A 23041-nucleotide genomic window follows, 5' to 3' on the forward strand; every position below is an offset into this window, starting at 1 on the left:
TGTAGACACTAGCTCAGGGGTGAAATTCAAAATTTTTCCCTACCGGCTCTGTGGTCATGGCTGTGGACGTGGCTTGGTATACTTGGTATAATAGTAATAGCAACCAGGGGTGATTATTTACCGATTCATCCCTACCACCTCTCCCGAAGTGGCCCAAAGTGGTTGAATTTCACCCCTGCACTAGCTTATCCACCATTTTGTAGCAGTTAATTCATGTCAAGAATTAACCTGTTTGAGGCTAAATTCTAAATGAAGAGATCCAGGCATCCAAAAAAAATTGACTCCTCAATATTTTCCAGAGCTTGGAAAGGGACAGAGACAATAGAAAGTGAAAATTGGGAAATGGGGACAGTCAGAATATTGGGAAATAAAAAAGAGGGGATAATTGAGCAGAGAATGGCTGGGACTTTGAAGACTGGAGGCCAGTTTCATCCCAAACCCCTCATTCATGACATTCTATTTGTTACAGCCTGTATAATATTAACTGGTTCTTTCATATCTGGATAATTTAATTTATTTTATTAATAATTAATTTATATGGGCACTTTTTTTACAGATTAGGAAATGCAGTGACTTTAGTCCTATCTTATTATTTGATCATAGAAATAAAACACCTGTTAATTACTTTTTTTTTTTTTTTTTTGCAACAATGCTGCCCTACATCTGCTGATGGAGCAGCCTGGAATTTAGCTTGATGCATTACTAACTGCTTCCCACGGATGCAAATGCAGTGCACATAAAATCATTCCCTTTCTGGTGCACCAGACCTCTTGAATAATTCAGAGCATAAAGCATAACCTAATGCTTTTATTGTGCCAGGGGACAATGATTTATTTTCATGGAGATTATCTGAAAGTTGTCTCCCCAATTTGCTGCTTCGAGTCTTTCCAGTAATACAAGGCACTTATCAAATTAGAATTCTTAGGGAATAGAATGACATATACCAGTCTATATTTAGCAACAACAACCAAAAAGCAGCTGAATCAGCTGACTGGAAGCCACTACCCTGATGTTCAGTCTTGGTTTAGACAGCACATATTCAGTACTGAAGTGAAGGAGAACAGACAGTGCAGGAGAGACACTGAATCTGGAGACTTGCAAACAGCCAAGCTGTATTTGAAGCAAACACATCCAGGTAAGAAAGAGGGCATTTCAGTGGAATCTGTGCTCAAATTGTCGTAACTGTAGGGATTGGAATGGAGAGCTGAAGGAGAAGAAATACCAAGTTGAAGTATGGACACTAATGCCACTTAGATGTGCTGGCTATTTGTGTGGCCAAGGCAGGAAGAAACCCAAGGGAAGCAGATTATTTGAGGAGCTCCAGTGCTTGCGTGCCTTCACTCTCTTTGCCCTATTTGTCAGTTCTGTGGATTTCAGAATGGCTTATGATTACGCTTTTTGCTTAATACAGGATGTGGAAAGACCAATTAAGACCGAGTTAGAGCAGTCACGGTGAATGAATGGAAGGGGGTAAAATAAAGCGATGAATAGAACAGACTCAGCTTCTTTTGAATTCAATGTTTTTTACTGCCATATATTATTATTAGTTTTGCTCGTCGGATTATTTCTTCATCACCAAAGACAATGACTAGGTACCAATGAGCATTTTTTAAACTTGGCATTTTTAGTGAAAATTTCCAAACTCTCTCTGTTCTGTCGTAGTTCTGTGTTCTACAAACTCTTGGACCAGAGCAGGTGGGTGACCAAATACCACTGAGATAATAGTCGTGTTAAGCCAGGTATGCCTTTTCTCCAACTCAGCTGGAGAGTCTAAATGGCAAGGACCAAGAGTCATGTCAGTGAATGAATTCTGAAGGTTTCCTAAAAGCAAATGGAGGTTTTCCTTTAAATAACTAAAAAGAAAAAAGAAAGAAATTTTGACAGCATTGGGTCAAAATTGGGTTTGTGTTCACCTTTGAAGTGTTGAGGGAGTCATTTTCTTCCTCACATGAACATGCTTTGGAAACTGCCTTTTCTCCCTTTCTTTTGTAGCATTTCCTTCTTCTCTTCCCCACTCCCCACCTGAGGCCTTATTAAAGCTGTTTTCTTTAGTTTTGTCATGGCTTCCTTCACTAATAATGCAGACAAAGATTGGGATCTGCCCAGCATGCCCTGAATATCTATCTGTCTTTCTCTTTACTAGAATTTATATCCTGTCCATTGCTGGAGACTTTTATTGGCCCCAGGGCCAAATTAGGCTACTGCTGGCATACCCCTATCCACCCTCTCCCTGGTCATTTTTGACTTGGGCTACCAAAATCAAATATCTGGTATCCACAGGTACATTTGCTCACAGAATAACTGATCTTCCAAAATACTTGATGGTTCTCCCCCAAGCTCCTTAGAAACATCACTTTACTACCTCTTGAAAGAGTTGTAGGTCTTCTGTATAGATATAGATTAAAACAATTCAAGAGAACTGGGTGTTGCTAGTTCTGTCACCCTTAGATGCATTATTTCCATTGCTTTCACTAAGAGGGGCTATTAAATGGCTGTACCTCTTTGTTGTTTTCATTACTTTATGAGGGGGCATCATGTTGTCTATTTTGTGTTATTTTAATGACTTCTCGTTAGACAAGGATCAATCCTGATTGCCTGCTGACCACTTCTATCACTTTGTGCCAGCACTGCCATTCTCTTGAGGCAGGATGTGTCAAGGACAGAAGTTTCTCATAATTATTATATCACTGCATCCCACAGTCTCCTCACTGCCTATGATCAGGCTATTTTTGGAAGTGGGTCTATAGCTTTTTCAGAATGTTAGACTCATGTTATATATCTCCTGGCAGGTTGTTAGGATGGAAGTAGGGTTCTACCATACAGGAGCATCAGAGGCATTTCTTCATATTTTTATATGGAATTGGCTTTCAGGAATTATTTTAGAATTTTGAGATGAGGCTTTTATTGTCTGCCTCATTAATGGATTGTTTAATTATGCCATGCCTTTTATCTATCAATGCTAGGAATTGTATGTTCAAAAGCACCTTTGGAAGTATACTTTGATGGCCCTGCTCTGTATTCTTCCTCCTTAGATGATTGAATAGGTTAACATTTCCAGATATTGGCTGCTGGTATTTCTGATTCATACCATACTCATTCCATCCCTAAACTTCGCTCAGCTTTTTCACATATTCTACAATTGCCCACCAGCTATTGAGGTCCCATAATTCCCAGCTAGTATCTCCACATTAAGGAAGGATAATAGATACTCAAAATGAATTCAAATATCCAAGTATTACTTCTAGATAAACAGACAGATTATGTACTAACGAATTGCTTTTTACTCCTAGCAACCACATACATAGATTTTCTCCCTGACAATCTGTCCTTAAGCTGGTCTTCCAAATGTTGCAAGAATGTACTCATTACCATTGTCACTGAGTCCATCCAACTTGCTTCCTGTCATCCTTTTTTCTTTCCTTACATCTTTCTCAGCATTACATCCTTCTCTGGGGAGTTAGATCTTCATATAATATGTTCAAAATAGGATATTTAGAACATAAAAAGTGTTTGATAGAAATAACACCCACTGCCCTATGAATGCTGGTTGACTTTGACGGGGGGAAATAGAAGAGTAGTTAGAAGGAATATTAAAAATAAATAAATTATGAAATGGGTACTGAGATCTGAAATCTGAACAAAGAAGAAATCTGATAAGCAGTATCTGTTTCTTGCTTCTATATTTAAAATACTCTTCATCCTACCTTCATGATTGTTTCTTGGCATAATCCTAAGGAATGAACTCAATTCTATGAAGCCAGAATTAGTTTATCAGTAGGTTAAGAACAACCTACTGTTGAGGGTTTTAGGAAGGAAGGAAGGAAGGAAGGAAGGAAGGAAGGAAGGAAGGAAGGAAGGAAGGAAGGAAGGAAGGAAGGAAGGAAGGAAGGAAGGAAGGAAGGAAGGAAGGAATAGTTTGTGTGTCAGGTCACTTAAGGGTATTATGGTCAAATCATGAATGGATAAACATTGCTACCTTAAAACGAGGAATTTAAAGAATGCATGTGGAACAGAAGCAGGTCATAGGGTACATGCCAGAAACATGGATGGAATTTCTTTTTTACATGCAAAAATATCTTCAACTCTAATGTTCTTTATAGTACCTCCTAATAATAAAATTATTAATAAATAAAGCTTGATAAATCACTTTCAGTCAGTGGCATCACTCAATTGTATAATGGGCCTCTGGTTTGGCTTCTCTAAAAGGTAAAGCATGCAATTGTTAGGTGGGCATGTACTTCAGAAACCTAGTGTCATGGCATCTGCTGAAAAATGTACAAAAATGTTATTATGTCCCCATTGTAATAAAGTTGCTTATCCAGTTTTAAGAGAAATGTTCCTGGAAAACCTTATAAAAGAAATGCATGTTCACATATGATACATACAAAAAAAATAGGCTTTATGGGTAGCCTATAAAAAGCTATCTGTAATAAGCTAAAAAAAGACCTCATATTGAATAAATTTATGTAAAAAAGAGTAAAAATAATAAGACCAAGGTTTATTCGAAATAAAATGTATTTATGCTTGCTGCTTCTATAAGGTTTACATCAATGTAATATATTACTTACAAAATATAATGGTTTCAGTAAATCATTGACATTGGTTAATAATGTCCTATATATTGTTTTCAGTAATGGCTCCTTGGATAAGACTGAGCTTAGCAAAGCCTCTCCCAACCATCAGTGAAGCTTTTGAGGATATTCTAGAAGACATAACAAGCAACACAAATGGTTTTGGAAATGTTTATATGAATCCAGATTCTTGTTCAGTTGAAGACCACTGTCAATCAAACTTCCAACTAGCAAGATCTGCTTTTCTGGGACCTCTGGAGATCAAGTTCCAAGACAAAGAGAGATGCAGAATGCTGCCCAATCGTCAAACAATCTTAAACCTGTCTGAGTCACCAAAAATGGTTTCTAGATGCACTCTTCCTAAAGTCTTGTCATTACAACAGAACAGTTTCATTCATGATTATATCAAAACCTACTCCACTTCAGGCAGGAATGCATTAGAAGACCTGTATGAAGGAGCTCAGAAGACTTGTGGATGGAAATGTTCTGCTGGCAGTGAGAACATAGGAACTGACAGCACACAGTCCAACTTTCACAGCACCTATGTAGTTCCACCTCAAGAAAAAATGAGCAAAAAACAACATGTGACTAGCTTACCAAGATACCCTTCTCCAAGACCATCGCAAAGAGAAAATGGTTGCCAGGAACAAAAATATAGTTGCAATCAAGACAAGGTGCCAGCTTTGGAAAGCAGCTCTGATCCAAACCCTCTTCCTGTTAATAGTAAATCCATCTGGCTGCATCCCACCAGAGAAGCACCCCTGAGTGCCAGGGATTGGCGATCTTCACAAAGAGGGCAGCATAGTTTGAAGACAACAGGATCTTCTGAAAAAGAGCGTCTGAAGTCTTCCACTCATAAACAATCTCTGAAGGGAGAGGCAGATAACAGAAATAGCTGGGTGGAATATTTCCATATTGATAAGAAAAACACAGGTCGTGATTGGATAGCAGAATACCAAAGTGCTTGGAAAGAAGCCAAGGTTAGAGCATGCCTACTCCCTGCCATAGAAGAGTCATAGTTTTCTTTTTATTTAACAGCAACAAAATATATATATATATAAAAAAAATCTTTACTTCCCTGTTGTGAAGAGCATCTGTAGCATTCCTCCTGTTAAAGGCACAGAAATGCTTTATTACAATTCGTGTTCATGGCAGGTAACATTGGGCAAATGACCAGGAAGATGTGTGGATCTTCAGACAATCAAGACAAGAGGAATAAGTAGCAGTGCACCATAGAAGACATAATGAGGGCTCTGTGCCTTAGGCATTCAGATAATAAGCCATAATCATTAAACATGATTCTAATCTCTTGTAATTCTGACTGTGGGAACAGTCATGAGACATTCCAAACATATCCAACTTGAACGTGCTGGAACTGAAGTTATTTGAATTTAGCTATAGAGCACTCCAAAACATAGAACAGAAAAAAAAGGTTTAATATATTAATAGTAGGATAGGACTTATTCTTTTAGATTTTTTTATCATAAATCAAGAAGAGAGCCTCAGAGAATCCAGAAGAAAAGATCTTCTATTTCAGAAGAGCACAACAGCTCAGCAAAAGCTCAAAATCAGGAAAAGCAATGTCCCTCCCATCCTGTTGCTTTCTCCCCAGCATCTATATTCAGAGTAACTAAATCTCAAGGCTCCAAAGAGCCACTGATCACATTAGCACTGATCACAGTATCTGCCTTGATTTATTTCCTTCCCTTTTAATTCCAGTTAATTGAAAAGCCATCAGTGTACCTTGCTTATCAACACATCCCATATGCTATCTATTGCAAGATTGTTTTGTCTTGATCTCTGGTTTCACCAGAACACTATCGTGGAACATTGGACTATAAGCCAACCCTTACTAGCTTTTATCATCTTTTTCAGAACTTAAATCTCTTTCCTCAGCTTCAATTTCCTAAGAGAAAGTAAGTCCTCATTTGTTTTCTAGGTAGCAATCAAACCACTTTTTAGCAGAGTCTTCTGCCTATTGGGTCACATTGCTTAATCAAATAAGAAAATATTCTTTTTGGTTTGACTTTTATTATTGTTCTATTTTCATAATGATGAAACTTTCATTGTTATGGCTTTATTTTTGTGTGTGTGTGTTTTTCCAATTGCTTTCCTTTTGATTATTTAGAAATACACAAGTTGCTTGTGCTTATCTAAGAAATAACAGAGGGATTTTAGCTCCTCTTATAGGAAGTCTAGTCATAGGTGGTTGCTTCTTGGCTGAAACAAGTATATTAACAATGTTAAAGGTCACCAATAGCTAATGAAAAATACAGTGCCTTTCAATTAGAGCAGGGCTGTCAAACTCCCAGCCTACAAGCCAGATGCGTCACATGCTGGCCACGCCCATGCCCAATTTAGTGAAGGGGGGGCAAGTCCCAATATGTCATGTGATGCTGCTGTGACGATTGTGACTTTGACACCCCTGAATAAGATCATTCCATTTTTGTCATGAATTTACATTATTTTTTCTCAAGAGTTTTTTGTTACATCATTGCTTTGTGATACATTTTGTTTTATGATCGTATACTTTGTTCCTGAATCTAGTGTGAATAGGTTAAAATAATTCTACTAAATGAGAAAGACACTTGATATCAAACGATGGTGTGTTTGTAAATTAGCTGCCCAGAAATGGAAGGAAGGAAGGAAGGATGGAAAGAAAGAAGGAAAGAAGGAACGAAGGGCTGATTGGTGCATAAAGCCTGACAACTCAGCTCTGCTCTCAGGTGGCTTGCAAAATTCTAGAAACGTTTGCAATGGTCTTTTGCAAGCTAGTATAATCCAGCTCCAGCACATAGCTGTAGTAAACTGAATACTTCTGCCAGAATTCTCTTCCTTTTTGGTAGGGATAATTTTATTTTTTCCTGACATAAATTGAAATCCAACTATCTATAGTTTTGGTATGCTGCATTTTTGCTGGTCAGATGGTGGCATGTCATTTTTTTTTCCAAAGCAAATTGCACTGTTTTCTTGAAATTCACAATAATAAAAATCACAATATTTAATCATTAGTGCACATATGATATCAAGAGACTGCTTTATGTATCATTATATTAAATAGCAATTGTGTCTCAATTCAGTTGTGATGGTCTCCTACTGGTGACTGTAGTATACTAAGCTTTCTTCTTATTGTAGGTAAATGTAATGTGGGCTGAGAATTTGCATGAAATGTATACATACACAACAAATTGTGTATCATTTTAATTAACTGCTGAATATAGTTTGTGGTGTATTATAGCAGGGGTCCCCAACCACCGGTCCCCGGACCGGTACCGGTCCGTGGATCATTTTTTACCGGGCCGCAAAACTTGGGCGCCACCATCTTGTTTCGATGGCGCTTCCGGGTTTTCGGTTGCTTCCGGGTTTTCGGTTGCTTCCGGGTTTTCGGTTGATAAGTGCTTCCGGGTTTTCAGTTGGAAAGAGGCGTTTGGGTGCTCACGCCTTAGTTTCGTCGAAGAGGGGGGGGCTTCAAACAAAGAGCCGTCCTGATGGCGGTAGAGTCTCGCGTTACTCAGGTACCGGTCCGTGGAAGAATAAATAATCATGAAACCAGTCCCTGGTTCAAAAAAGGTTGGGGGCCACTGTATTATAGTATTGAAGGAGATGGGTTAAGAATGGCGAGATCCAGGTCTAAGTCCATTCTTAGCCATGGAAATTCACCGAGGAGTCTCAGCCTAATTTTCCTCACAATTTTTTCTTGTGGGGAAGAAATGAAAGGAGTTCCATTTCAAAGCCACTTTGAGCTCCTGGAGTAAAGGCAACATACATATATAGCCAATAAACAATTAAATATATCCACTAGCTTTCTGAAGATTGAAGTGGAGATGAGGGGAACCATATGCTTTTCATGTTATTCTATATAAATCAGGGGTTGCATGCTGTGTGCTAAAGTTATTCCTTCATGGATCTCCACAAATTTCCATTTTGAGTTTTATTCAGCATCCAGTCATCCTTATTAAGCCCTCCTATTTCCCAGGAGAATTGCATTTTCATCACTATAAAATGCTGTGTTGGTAGTCAGGAAATATCAGACTCAAACAGACAGTAATACAATTCTCTTTCATGTTCACTCAACAACCCATCCTCCTCAGCTACATTAATTGGGGGAAAAACTGTGATACCTATAGTGGTATCACAAAGAAATATCAGCTCACTCTCTATCTGGTAGAGACAGTAGAGGCATTGTTCCTGGTGTATTACTTCAGAAAATCTTTGCAAAAGAATTTGACCACTCAGTACTCAGTGTGAGCTCAGATAAGGAAATTAATTCTTTCTGGAAAGTTTGAGCTATATGAAGAAGTGATTACCAATGCATAGAATTTCTTTCTTCTGCCTCCAGCTAGTCATCACATCAGCTCTGGAAAGTTGGGGAACATTCAATAATGTGAGTTAGAGGATTAACTTTTTGTTAAAGATTTCTTTTTTTAAAAAAAGTCTTGTTTTTAACTGAGAGCTGTATGCAATGAAATTCCACTTTAATGTATGCTGATTAATGAACATTCAAAGTGACAATAAAATTATTCTAAGTCTAAGTTCTAAATCTTAACTCCGTGGAATAGAAATAGAAAGCCAGCCAGAAATAAAGAGAAAGGTTCAATTTTTTCTTCTTCACATTCTGGTTTGCTGTAACTTTAGATTTAAACTGCATGAAAAGTAAGGAAAGTTGACCAATTTATCATCTTTTCATCTTGGATCTGGGCAAATATTGTGTTACATTCTAAAAGCTTCTTAATTCAATTAATAGCTGCATGTATTTATTGTACACATTTGTGGTGAATCAGATGATTGTATGAAGATGGGAATATTTGTTTTTACCCAATGCTCATGCCCTAAAAAATACATGTAGGAATAAATGTTCATTCAAGCTTTTGCTTTAATCAAAAATTAAAGGGAAATGCAAAGTCTGTTCCAACTCATTAAAGTTTGAGAACCTATAGTGAATACCTAGCCCTTATGTTCCTGTCCTATATGGGCTTCAATTGCTGCAAGAGTCCCTAAGAAAGCCTACATTTTCTCATTTGCAGTGCTGTGAATTGTCCAGTGAGGATTTTATCACAAACTGAATGGAGGAGGAAATGCAGATCAATGTTATGTTTTAAAGCAAGGGTCTTCAAACTTGGCAAGTTTAAGACTTGTGGACTTCAACTCCCAGAATTCCTGAGCTAATGTGACTGGAGGAGGAATTTTTGGGAGTTGAAGTCCACAAGTCTTAAAGCTGTCAAGTTTGAAGACTCCTGTTTTAAAGCTTCAGCCTAGTGAAGAGAAAATGCTAGGATAATCAGTATAAGATATTTCCAAGTAAGCTTGCCTAGGATAACTGAGAACTAAGCCATGTCAGAACTCCAAAGAGATTCATTTAGGAGAATGATGTAATTCTCATGATAAAAGATATTTTGAAAACAACGTCTTGAAAAAGCAGCTAGAATCTATGGCAGCAGCAGAGGGATTACCAACTCATCCATGACCTAATGAAAAGGGTTTTTTTTAAGTGTGTTTGGAATATTTTTCTGCTGGTGTCAACACCAGATGGATAGATAGCCACCAGGGGGTCTTTTTCCCCCTGAACCTGTGATGCACATTTATTGTGAAATATATTCTATGGAGTCCATTGGGCAGCATTCATAAAGACTGGAGTATATATTTGACGTGAGAATGATACTGGAGTAGTGCTAATCTAAACTGACCTTTGGCGCCTTAGAATGGTTTTGCAACAAAGCAGAGCATTCTGGTATTCAAAAGAACTAAGATGCTATTGATAGAGGCACCCTTCAGGATGATTTATTCTTAAATTCCTGTTATTTCAAGAAGATTTTTCTGCCGTGTAAAAGCCACTGAACCATCACAATGTCTCATAGCATCACAGCCTGTGAACCATTATAGCATCTCATGGAACTCATGCTGACTTAGGATAAAAATTAAATAACTGTTTCAGACACACTTATACCTATTGTCCTTCACAGTTAAATTGATATCAAATATCCTTTCAGATCAAAAAGTGACTTGTTTTGTAATATGAAGGTTGGATTTTTTAATATGTGTGCGCTTGACTTTACTCTTTTTCCTGGAGGTTTTTTTCCAGGCTGAGATCCCCCCATAAGCCTTTTGCTATGTAAAGGTACCTTGTAATGCTGAAAAAATGGTTTAAAGAATTGCTTGTAAAACAAAGAAGCTCTTGTTTTATCACACCTTCAAATATTTTGGAACAGTTAATGGCTAATGAGTTTGATATATAAGACTGAGAATGACACATATATATGCTAATAAACATTGAAAAAATGCATTCACTGTGTTGTTTAAAATTATGTTTTCCTATCATAGCACATAAAGCACAGAATAAAAAGTGGGAAGTCAGTCTTACAGACCTTGCTGGCACCTATGATGAAAATAAAAGTGGTAGCTGCCGCTAAACACAAATTTATTTTGCCAGTATGTCCTATGTTGTGCATGTAAAATCCAGATTACAAAAATGCTAAAAAGTTAATTGCATGACATTTCTGTTCAATATACAAATAAACTTTCATTTTGTGCAACTATTTAAAGGGTCATAGAATATGGTACATACATAACTGCACCACATATAAAACATTTAGCACTACTCTTAGAATAATAGAATCCAGTTAAAATTATTAGGGGAAGTCCTTTTGTGTTTTATTAAATTCAGTAGAACATTACCACATTAATTGCACAGATGTATTGCATCAGTCTTGGCTAAATTTGGAAATGCTATAGTTGGATAGGACAGACATGAAAATAGGCTAGGATAGGAAACTGGAAAAAGAGAAGGGGAGAGAGAGGAGGGGAGGGGAGGAGGAGAGAGGGAAAGAAAGAGGGAGGGAGGGAGGGAGGGAGAGAGAGAGGGAGGGAGGGAGGGAGGGAGGGAGGGAGGAAGGAAGGAAGGAAGGAAGGAAGGAAGGAAGGAAGAAAGAAAGAAAGAAAGAAAGAAAGAAAGAAAGAAAGAAAGAAAGAAAGAAAGAAAGAAAGAAAGAAAGAAAGAAAGAAAGAAAGAAAGAAAGAAAGAAAGAAAGAAAGAAAGAAAGAAAGAAAGAAAGAAAGAATGGCAAACCATGTCTGCTGTATTTCAAACAAAACATGAATGGGTCCATCACCAGGGGTTAAACTTAACTCAAGGGACAACTGAATTTTTAAAAACTCATTTATTTTTAATTCTGTTTTCTGTTGTCTCCGAACTTTGTTTTTCATGTCCATGTCATCACATATCTCCTGGGAAATCCTTTTCTCTCTAAGCCTTTATCTTCTATTTTTCAATTTATTTATTTTTTATATGTCTTTAAGTTCTCCCTCTCACACTTTTAACAGCCATCAGCAAAATGTGTCTATTTTGTAAATATAAATATATAGGAGTGGCAACCAGACTATGCTTCAGATCTAAATTAAAATAATTAAAAATTCAAATCATAAACATATAATTCATTGGGAATAAAGGAACATAAGCTACCAATAAGTAACTTATGGAAAATGTGGGGGAGGAGATAGAAAAAAAGAAATGAATTAAAAGTATATCTGTTAAAATGATTTATTCAAGCCTGTTAACAAAACCACTTACACAAAACACTAAATAGCAAACAATTAAAAGTATAAAAATAATGAACAAATAAAAAATAAAATTAACAAATCTACCTATGAAAATCAGAATTGCCAGATGAAGCCTGCCAATTAACCAGATTCTTCTTTCTCTGCTCCTCCACCAAAGCTGTAAACAGAATGAAAACTGGGAGAAAAACAAAGGAGACAAAGAGAAATTATATTTAATTGATGATGATAGGCCCATAGATCCTGCAAACCAGAGTTTTTTTCTGCTATGGAGCTCCTACAACTAGATGGGGAAAGCTGCTTCTTTTTGTAATAATTTACAGGCTTTTCAATACTATGAAAAAATCAGCAAATTCCAAGAAGTGTCAAAGCACCTCAAAATGCCTACTTCTGAAGGGATAAAAGCAGATGCAATTTCTGGAAATCTGTCTCTCAGAATATCTCCCAAATGAATAGTGATGTTGTCAATCAGAGATCGCACCTGGACAAATTCTCTGGCTTGAAGCCTTACTTCCTCCCCCTGTAACACTCTAGAAACTAAGAGATGGCTGTGCCACAGGAGAAGGAGGGGTTCCTTTTTAGGGGGATGAGGCATTATTTTCCCAAAATCAGCAGAATTCATTTTACTATCTCTCTTCAGACACAGTCCACAAACTATATCTTTTCAACTGTTGGAGGAACAGAGAAATATACATATCCTTCAAATTCTTCACTTTTTACATTCCTTTCTTTCCCTGTATTCCATAGTATTCTTACCTGGTTAAATTCTTGTGGTGAGGTCTGTTTTCAGGCCTTCAGGGCTTCCAAAAAAGTAAACCATACCAGCATTGCTATTGCTTCCAGTAATAAGTTTACAAAGCAGCCCTCTTCAACCCAGGTTGTTCTAAGTTTACCAGAATGTGTTCTGACACTGTTTTAAAATATTCTGGAAGTATCTTAACTCGGAGCAATTCTGATTTGAATATGAAAGACTTTCTGAATCTAAAATAAGGTTCTCTTTGAACACTTATGGAAAGGGCAGAAGAACACTTTGAGCAAAGATGGATCAGCCAGTTTTATACTTGAAAAAATTCAGTCAATATTTTTTATATACCCATGTCTTTAATTCAGAGAGCCAATTTGATATATAGTGGTTAAGACAACAGGCTAGAAACTGGGCGACCCTGAGTTATAATCAGGGGTGGGATTCAACCCCCCACCCCCCCAGCAACTGGTTCGCTGTCCAGTTGCTGGGTGGCATGGCTATGGTGGGCATGGTCTACCAGAACTTCCAGGAGGACCTTTTTTCACCTTCCCAAGGGTCTGGAGGCTTTCTTTGGGCCTCTGGGAGGGTGAAAACGGCCTCCCCCGGGCTCTGGAGGCCCTCCGGAAGCTGGAAACAGGCCCATTTTGTGATTTCCAGTACTTCCGGTAGGGCTGTTTCCCCCCCTCCCAGAGCCTCTGTGTGGACCCTGCACTTATCTCCATTGAAAATGGGCCATGTGAATACTCCTTGGAGGGGTGGGTGGGGCCAGCCGGTCGCATCAAATATGGTTGGGCAAACCAGATGCATATTTAACATCCGGTTCGCCCAAACTGGTCCAAACCAGGAGAATTCCATCCCTGGTTATAGTCCCTTAGGAATAAAGCCAGCTGGGTGACCTTGAGCCAGCCACTCTCACAATGCTAAGATGGCAAACTACTTCCAAAGTCTTGCCAAGAAAATTGCAGGGACAAGTCGAGGCAGTGGTCAGGCATCAAGACTGATTCAAAGGCAATTCTCTCTCTCTCTTTCTCTCTCACCCAGTCAGCCTCTCCCCACACCTCTGTTTCAGTCACATTTTACAATCTAGATATTTTAGCCACTGTCCAGTGATCCCTCTGTGTTTACCCAGTGTTGTTCTATTCCCTAAATTTGTTTTGTGGGGTAAGAGCTGAAATAGCAACACAATTTCCCTGTGACATGAGTAGGAAAGCACATAGTGACAATTCTGGTGGAAAGAATTGTATTAAGCTGCTTAGAGTCACTTGACAGTGAGACTGGTGGCATACAAGTTTAACAAACAAATAAAAATCTCAATTCTGGGGAAGGACTGAAAAAATAAAGTGTAATTCTGCTTGTAGTTACTGTACTTTCTATATTAGCTTTCAAGAGAAGAGCAGTGCCTGAAAAACATTAGGATACCATCTGGAAGCACATTAGGTTTCTGCATCTTGCCAACCATACTATTTTTACCATCACAATCCTCTTAATTGGCTATTTTCAAATTTAATTAAACCACGTTTTACTGAATTAACCTAAGCTCTTCTCATGACATGCTGAACTATAAAATAATCCTATGGGTTGGATTTGCACAACATGCTAGGCTAATTATGACTGGATCACTGTGCCTTGATGTACTCTGTATACTGAGTGGCGATGACAGCACCAAAGCTCACATTTACACACTAATCCTGTGACAAGCAGCATTAATAAACAGAGACCTATGCATCCTGTGCAATGTTCATTATCAGTGAAAAATAAAGAAGCTTTTGGAAATGTTCTGTCCTGGTTTTTCCACTTGGCTCAACTACACAGTGTAACTGAGCATATTGTCAAAAAGGGGGCCCTCCAGGGGTGGGTTTCTACCGGTTCTGTCCACCTCTGTAGAACTGGTTGCTCCGAAGAGCAGCAGACATAGAACCAGTTTTATGTCTGCTGCTGTTGTGGCCCACCCGCCTGCCCAGGCTCTTACCTGACCTTTATTTCCTGCTTTTTCAACTGCAGCTGCTTTGCGCGACACATCTGCGGTTGAGAAAGCAGGAAAAAAGGGCTTTTCCAACCACTGCACACAGTGCTGCTCAGCTGTCCAGGCAGCTCAGCAGTTTGTAAATTGCACTCACGCAACGCTAATAGACAAAACCGGTAGATATACCAGTCGGATCCCATCCCTGGGACCCTCTGTCTCACCTTCACTGCTATCATACCCTACCTACAAAGCCTGGCTTAAGGAATGAGTAAATCAGGGAATTGCTCTGGACGAGTCCTTGATGAGGCCTTCAATTGTCACGTAATTTCAATAAATAAAAAAAGAAAACCTAGACTGAATCATAGACTAGTCACCTAACCTTCACAGGCAGAATAACATAGTTGGAGGTCTTCTAATCCAGCCCCTTGCTCAAGCAGAAAACATACCATTTCAGACAAATAGTTGTCCAGTCTCTTCTTAGAAACCTCTAAAATTGGAGCACCCACAATTTCTGATCAATCTCACTGATTAATTCAAGATGATTCCTTATTACTAGGTTGGTTCTCTCCTTGATTAGTTTCCATCCATTGCTTCTTGTCCTGTCTTCAGAAACTTTGGAGAATAGATTGTCCCCCTCTTCCTTGAAATATTGGAACCCTGCTATAACGCCATCCCTAGTCCTTCTTTCATGAAACTAGCCATACCCAATTCCTGCCAACTGTTCATGTGTTTTAGCCTCTAGACCTCTAATCATCTTTGATGGTACTGTTTAGAATGTTATAGAAGCCCATCAATATAAACCAGTGGACACCAACCAGTAGGCTGGGGACCACTGGTGGTCCGCGAGAAAATTTTGGTGGTCCTCAGAGAAATGTCCCTCCAAAGCACCCCTCCCAAAGCAATTAATCCAGGCTACGCGGGAACACAAGGCTGTGCTGCCCACATGGCCCTCCCACCTGCTGGCCCCCACCCTTCAGCCAAGCGCAAACCTTACCTTGAGTAGAGCCACACAAGCTGGAACTGGAAGGTAAGACCAATGGCGGGGGAGGGAAACCCACCCCAGGATGGCTTGCTGACATTGGTGGGGAAGTTGGTCCCATATTCCAGAGTTGCAGTAGTCACAGGACTGGCCCTTTGGTCATCCCGGAGCAGCTCTGGAATATGGGACTGACTTTCCCACCACTGTCAGCAAGCCACCATCAGTCAAAATTCATAATAGTGGTCCGCGGGATTTAAAATTATGAGTTTGGTGGTCCCTGAGGTCCAAAAGGTTAGTGGCCCCTGATATAAACCATAGTTTATGGTTTAGTATGGCATAAGTAGTCAACTTTTGCTTGACTCATTAAATCATAGTTAACCAAATATGGAATGAGTTATTTGGAAAGGTAGTAATTCAGATTGCAGCATGGGACATATGGAAATGGGATTTGAGTTTTCCTTCATGGTATTTATTAATTATACTTCTCCAGAAATTTTATAATCTCACATAACTCCAAAGAATATGAATCAATCATTTTACTCCTCACACCTTTTATTAGTAGAAATTTCAGATATTTTGCTAATTGCATTTTACACATTTTTACATTTCAATCATTTTGAACAGCCTAATTCTGTTTTAAAAAGTGTCCATAATGGTGGGTAGTTGGCTTCTATCTCTGAAATGTGTTGTGTCATTTTGTTGTATTGCATTTATTATATTGTACTGGTCTTTAGAAAACCTTCCAAAATTTGAGTTTTTCTCTGAGTCTTTTGTGATGTGTCCAATTGGATGATGGGGATATTGTTGTTTCATTTGCCATGTAATCCATCAATCCTGCCTGCCTGCCTGTCTTTTTATAGGAATAGGCATACTGGTTTTGTATTCTTTTCATTAGGTTTTGATAATTTAATTGTTTCTGTAAGCTAATTAATGGTCAGCTGGACATCCATATATACTGTATGTCTTAAGTAAAACAAATAAATAGATCTGTGAAGTAAAAGTGTGGAGTAAGGGTGCAAAGCAACAATTTGCAGGTACTAGTCTTTAAGGGTAGACTATTAGTCCCACAAGTGGAAATATGTCTTATCGTTCAGGCAAAAGTAATAATGGTTTTGTGTGTAATTCTGAATAAAAAATAGTACTGGAGCAATGAAAAATCATATTATGAGTCCATTATGTCTGGATCTGCAAGCATTGCTAGCTTTAAAAAGGCCATTGGGGTAATGTGATATGCACATAATGATTACAGACTCCTATAATGGAAAATGATTCTCCAGAATGACATTTGACTCTTCTTAGTTTAACAAACTCTCTGAGGATAAAAAAAGGCATAATTTCTCAGAAATAATCAAATTAAGATCCAATCTGTTCTCTTACTCTGCATACCATCACCTCCTTTCTTTAGCAAAGAGGAATATCAAAGACAGGAAGCTAACGTTATGGTAGAAACAGGGGGATGTTTTAAGGAGAGAGATTAAAAAGTTGGAAAAAGGCAATCTTGAGACTGGAACAATTAGCAAGTTAATTTTCCTGCATTTACCTTAGTATATTTCCTTTTCAATAGGGGAGCTATAATAGTCTTCTTCCAGTTATCCCAGATGTAGTCTTCCATGTACAATAACATTTGTAGCATTTGGTTCAATTCCACTCTTGGAGATATTAAAAATCTTCTCATTCAGTCTTTAATATCTTTCTTTCAGGATTCTCTCCCTCTAGTTTCATCCCAAATCACATTATTGTTTTTATTCTAATTCCACCCTCTGCTGGAGGCTCCTTATTTAGCATAATTCATCTGCTTACATTTTTCCCCATCAGAGTTGCTCTGTATTTTCTCTGTACTTTTTAACCATTTCTTGTTTTCATTGATGACATTCTTTTGCAGCTTTTTCTCTATGTGCACCTTATATGTATTCTTTCTCTCATCCTCATTTATTGCAGGAACGTCTTTTCTATAATTTTTTTTATTCCTGTTGCACATTTCAGAGAATATCCTTTCTCACGTAACATTACTTACTAGTAACATTAAAAATATATATAGTATCAGCTGACATTATAATTTTTTCATCAACCAAATTCGCTTCCACCAAACAACGAAAGTTGTTTAAACTCTGGTGCCAATGTTGTCCACACCTCTAGCACCCATTAAAGTTTTCACATAATGTTCTTTTTTATTTAGGTTGAGATTAGACCCCAGACTTAGTCACACCTCTTCCAGCTGCAGTATTCCCAGCTAGCCTGAAGGACCATCACAATTTTAGCCCATTTGAGTGAGGTGTGCTAAAAGCACAAACAAAACTCAGTTAACCCAGAGTATATTCCCCCTATTTTATGCAAGGTAGAATCTCTGATCTAAGGTCTATTTTGTAAATTAACATAGGCTTCCCCGCATCTCACCAACTCCCAGATATATGGAGGAGTATCTACACTCACTCTGATTATCAAAGCAGAAGAGACATCTTGAAAATAGTGGGACTTGGAATATCTTCCCATTTAATTAAGATGGGGAAGAAGAAATGACTATAAAGTTCCCATTATTATAAAGTTGAGAAATACTTACAAGCACAATGCCCTTCAGAAGCTGAAGCCATACAGATTTCAGATGGATTCCCAGAGGTTTGGGGCCCAAAGAAGTTAAAATTCAAATGTAAGTAATTCCTGGGTATTTTTTAAAAATCAAAATAGCATATAAAATGATGGAGATTGGCTACGCCAATAACCTGTCAAATTTCAGAAAAAAAAATTGATTCAATGATTGGGGAGTTAGGGTGCATGAAAAAGTCTCTCAAATTGGCCTTCTTCTCATTTGCCACCCATTCTCCCAGCATCCCTGTTAAAACAGCTATGATTCACAGTGAAATAAATACCTCTGATAAGGTTATTCCCATCCATCACATACTCCCACTTCCCCTTTCCTGCTATTTTTTTAAATGGAGTGTTTGAAGGGAAAGTGCTAATAGGACTCCTGATTGTTGAACATCTTTCTGCCTCTTCCTAATAGACATGGCATTTAAGGCTTCAGATGTTTCACCCTACAATAGAATCATTTACTTCAGATTAAACAGCTCTGATGAAATCCACTTTAGTCATGAAATCAGCCGTCCTCTGAGAAGATGTACTCCCTTCTTCGCAGGTACGCAATGTACCTCTGATCAATAGTACAATTTCCTTTGCAACTGAACAATTTGCTGGTCACAAACTTTATTTTGTGACAGCTAATAAACATTCCAATGTTTCTAATGACGGATTACAGGGCATCCATTTTGTCAGGGTTGGTACTATTTATTAGCCCAATCCTAAATTTAGACTATTTTTCCTTAGTTAAAAATGCTAGATGTCCTCCCATTATGCTTATACACATCAATTCTGCCACCTTGTGGTGATGTAGCATTTTGCACAAGGCTATAAGTAATATACATTTCCGTGGAAAAAAATAATTTGCCTCTCAGATTTTCTGAAGGCTTGTATACTTTTACCACTGAACATCATCAGAACTTCATGTGATATGTGCTGATATCTAAAAGGAGACAACAAAATATAGTACTGAATCTTATGCTTTCAAACTTAATAAGACATCCTTATGTCTTCATTTATATATTTATTATTTTATTCATTAATATATTTGTATCCCACTTTTATTTTTATAAACCACACATGTCTAATATTAATAACACAAACTTCGATCTCATTAACTATGATTTGCATGTTATATGAAATTCAAACTCCTAATATAATTTTTAGAAAACATACAGAAATATAAAATATGAACTGAATTTCACAGACAAAACAATAGCTTAGATATCAGTATCTTAAGCAGTTTCTAAAGTCCACAATATTGTGTATCCATGCATAGACAGCTTCTAAAACATTTCCACTCGTCAATTTTGGATGGGTAATTAATAAGCTGGATGTGATGTCTATAAAGCTGAGTTTTAGGAAGATTGAAAGTTTGGTGAAAATGTTTGCAGCGCAGATAGCTCTATAAATGATAGTAATATCACAGTTGCATCAGAAATTAAATTATGATGGTTCCCCCTTGTTATTAGCAAGATTATAAAAAAATAGGGTGCAAAAATACAAAGAAGAAATAAGAAAATACCAAAGGCAACTAATAAATGATCTTCATCACCTTTATGATGGATAACATTTTAATATGATGGATAACTAACCATGATTGGAAAATGTTTGCTAATCTTTATCAAGTACCTTAATCTGCATTCCTCAGTGACTTTTAAAAGCAGGAATAAAATGTTAATGTTTCCTTATCTTTCCATTGATAAGAGGATTTAATATGTTTTGATTTTATTGATGTTTCTATGAGGTTTGCTAACTATTTTAAAGATTTAGGCTCCATTTTTAGATCAAACTTAGATAAGAATGAGGTTATCGAGTTGCTAGTGGATTGATTTGATAGTTCTGACACAAATCTCAGAAGCATGATATTCCAAATTGAAGAAAATAAATATGCATGTCTTTAAAATGCCAAGCACTTTTCGTAACTGTTATTCTGCATACTTAATGCTATGAAAGCTAGCCGTTATTAATTAGGAAGTGAAGCAGATTATTTATATTGTTGCTGTTGTTACAATTAAAAAAAAACCTAATATAATTAAAAAACAAGAAACAATATAAAAGCCTATTTAAAAAGCATCATAAGACACACAAAACTCACAGCTCATATTCTCATTTATCAAATTCAGTATAATAGCCACTGCACTGGCATAATCACCCTCCTGTTTTCTTGGGTCTTCAAGGCTCTGCAAAAAGCCAGCAGGGTGAGGGCCCATTGGATCTCCAGTGGGGAGATGTTCCACTTGGCAGATGTTTTGAGCAGAAAAGGCTATCTTTCTGACAGTCTCTGGCTAATGGGATCCCGCAGTATGCTTCTCCTGCCAGATCTGATGAGATGGGTAAATGTAACTGGAGAGAGGTTCAAGTAATTCAAATGTATACTTGCTACATTCAGATGAAGGAAAAACTCTCTGGTTTGTAAACTGAACTCTGTCCCTAATAGATTTGTTTTCTAATAATAGAATTGTTGAAATGCTATTTCATCCCATCTGGGATAGAAAGCCTTATCTGTAGTGTACAAAGCATTTTCTGTGTACCTGGAGTTGGTCCCAAGTCTAATTTGTTCGTGAGTTAAATGTGCTGTGATTTGCTTTGATTTTTAAGTAACGTATTCCTAGGAACAGACAGTAATCTTGGCAGATTATGAATGAGATGGTTGTCCTGGATGACCTGTCAGGATCTGGATGGGGACTGCACATTTCCCTAGGTACTTTAACCATAATATCATATTGGATCACTTAGGAGGGTTGGAGTTTGAATAGATTGGTTCCCCTTCTTCATCGGTACATGGTTCCAGCCTATTTTAATGGGGAATGAGAGACAGGCCAGATAGTCTGACTTATTGGATGCCATAGGTAGTCCTCAGTCCTTCTTTTAATATTTACAGTATAGGTCTAGGGAGATTCTCAGTAATGCAGGTCATAGGTGGTTTTTCAAGAGGCAACTGGGCATTCTGGTTTTTCTTTGAAGACATTTCGCTTTTCATCCAAGAAGCTTCTTCAACTCTGATTGGATGGTGGGGAATGTACAGCTGTCTGGAAGGTGCAGACAGCTGGTCACTTGCATTCTTTTAGTGAGTCATTTAGCGAGAGGGTGGGATACAGCATCATCTATCTCCAGTCTACAACAGTTTTTTCAACAGTTCCACACCCATTTGCACCATTCAGGTGACCCTGATGACACAGATAAACTTCCAGGTGGCCTCAATGACTTGCTAAAAGAATGAAAACGCCCAGCTATCTACAAGGAGTATAAATCCTTCCATTCCCCACCATCTAGTCAGAGCTGAAGAAGCTTCTTGGATGAGAAGTGAAATGTCTTCAAAGAAACAAGTCCAGTTGCCTCTTGAAAAACCACCTTTGGGATGTACAAGTATATGAAACTGCTGAAGGAAGTAATTCGACATGCTGGTCTGATACCAAGGGCTCTGCACTGGTTACCATTTCCATTCTAGCTACAATTTAAAATGCTGTGTTTTTTCCCCTATAAAGGCTTTTATAACCTGGCACATGGGTAATTATTGCAAGATTGCTTTCTTGTATCACCATAACCTGTTACAGCAACAAGGGAAAATTCCTTGTGGTCCCACACTTGTGGAACGTGAGGGCGGGTGAAACTAAAATACACTGCTTCTCGGGATTATGCTGCTCCCTCAGGGCCTAGGCAATGCTTTGGAACCCACCGAGATTAGAACTGGACTTCAGAAGGTGGTTAGCAATTTTAACTTTTTAAAAGTGATGCTCACCTATTGTACCATCTTTTCCTTTTCCTTTTTAAGCTACATATAGTAGCATCATTATTTTATTTTTCTTTTAAGCAGACCATGGATTATTATTATTATTATGCTTACCTAGTAAACTGCCATTTAAGACTTAATTTGTTTTTCATAACTGTTATAAATTTTCTCACCATGGTATAGCTCTCTCCCAGCCACATCTTTTCTTCTACTTTAAAAGGCTTGACCTAAAGTAAATGCAAAATATTCCACTTTCAAAAACAGCACAATGACAAATGGAATATTTCTGAAGACGAAAGAGCAGTTACTCTACACAGGAGATATTTAGAGCATCTTTCTCTCATGGGGGATGTACAGGAGAAAAGGCATGGGTACATCTTTCCATTTGTCAGAAAAGCTAAGTAGGTAATGTTTCCCCTTTTCGGTTTAACTTTTAAAATACAAATACTCTTAAGTGTTCTCAAAGCCATAAATTCCAGTAGTTTTAAAATCATTTTTAATTTACCCACAGATTCAATATGTTTAAAGTAGTTAATGCAATTTAGATCACTATCTTGTAGCTTTTTATATCTATGTCACAGCTATGTCCCACAGCTACTATGTAACTGTAGATCTCTAGAACCATGATCCTTTTATTACAGAAATGCTCCCATTATTTCTTGAAAAAGACAGGCACATATTTATAAGCATTCTGTTATTCTATTTTTTATTCATAGTAAGTTTTTAAACTCCTTAATATTTCATTGACTTGTGTCTCACTGCAGTAGAGTATACACTTAGATACCTCTGCACTAAAGTGTAGCAAGTTGGCCCTTCTGGTATATATTAATTTTTCTGTCACAATCACTGCTGTTGGAACCACCACAATTTTGAAGTGTTGCTACTGCTTTCACACAGCAACAAATTTTCCACACTCTGGAAGAGAGTG

General features: G+C 37.7%; 1 protein-coding gene across 1 annotated transcript; it reads left to right on the forward strand.

Moving 5' to 3' along the window:
• The first annotated feature begins 933 nt into the window (after window positions 1–933).
• LOC113423814 (uncharacterized) lies at window positions 934–10851 on the forward strand. Its single transcript, XM_087955240.1, has 2 exons — window positions 934–1135; window positions 4632–10851. Exons 1-2 carry the CDS (start codon window positions 934–936, stop codon window positions 5588–5590), a joined length of 1161 nt encoding a protein of 386 aa, XP_087811366.1. The 3' UTR covers window positions 5591–10851.
• Window positions 10852–23041: the final 12190 nt, after the last annotated feature.

The sequence above is a fragment of the Notechis scutatus genome, chromosome 2 (genome assembly GCF_049901735.1).
Source record: "Notechis scutatus isolate UNSWTSFEM ecotype Mainland chromosome 2, rNotScu1.2, whole genome shotgun sequence".
NCBI lineage: Eukaryota > Metazoa > Chordata > Lepidosauria > Squamata > Elapidae > Notechis > Notechis scutatus.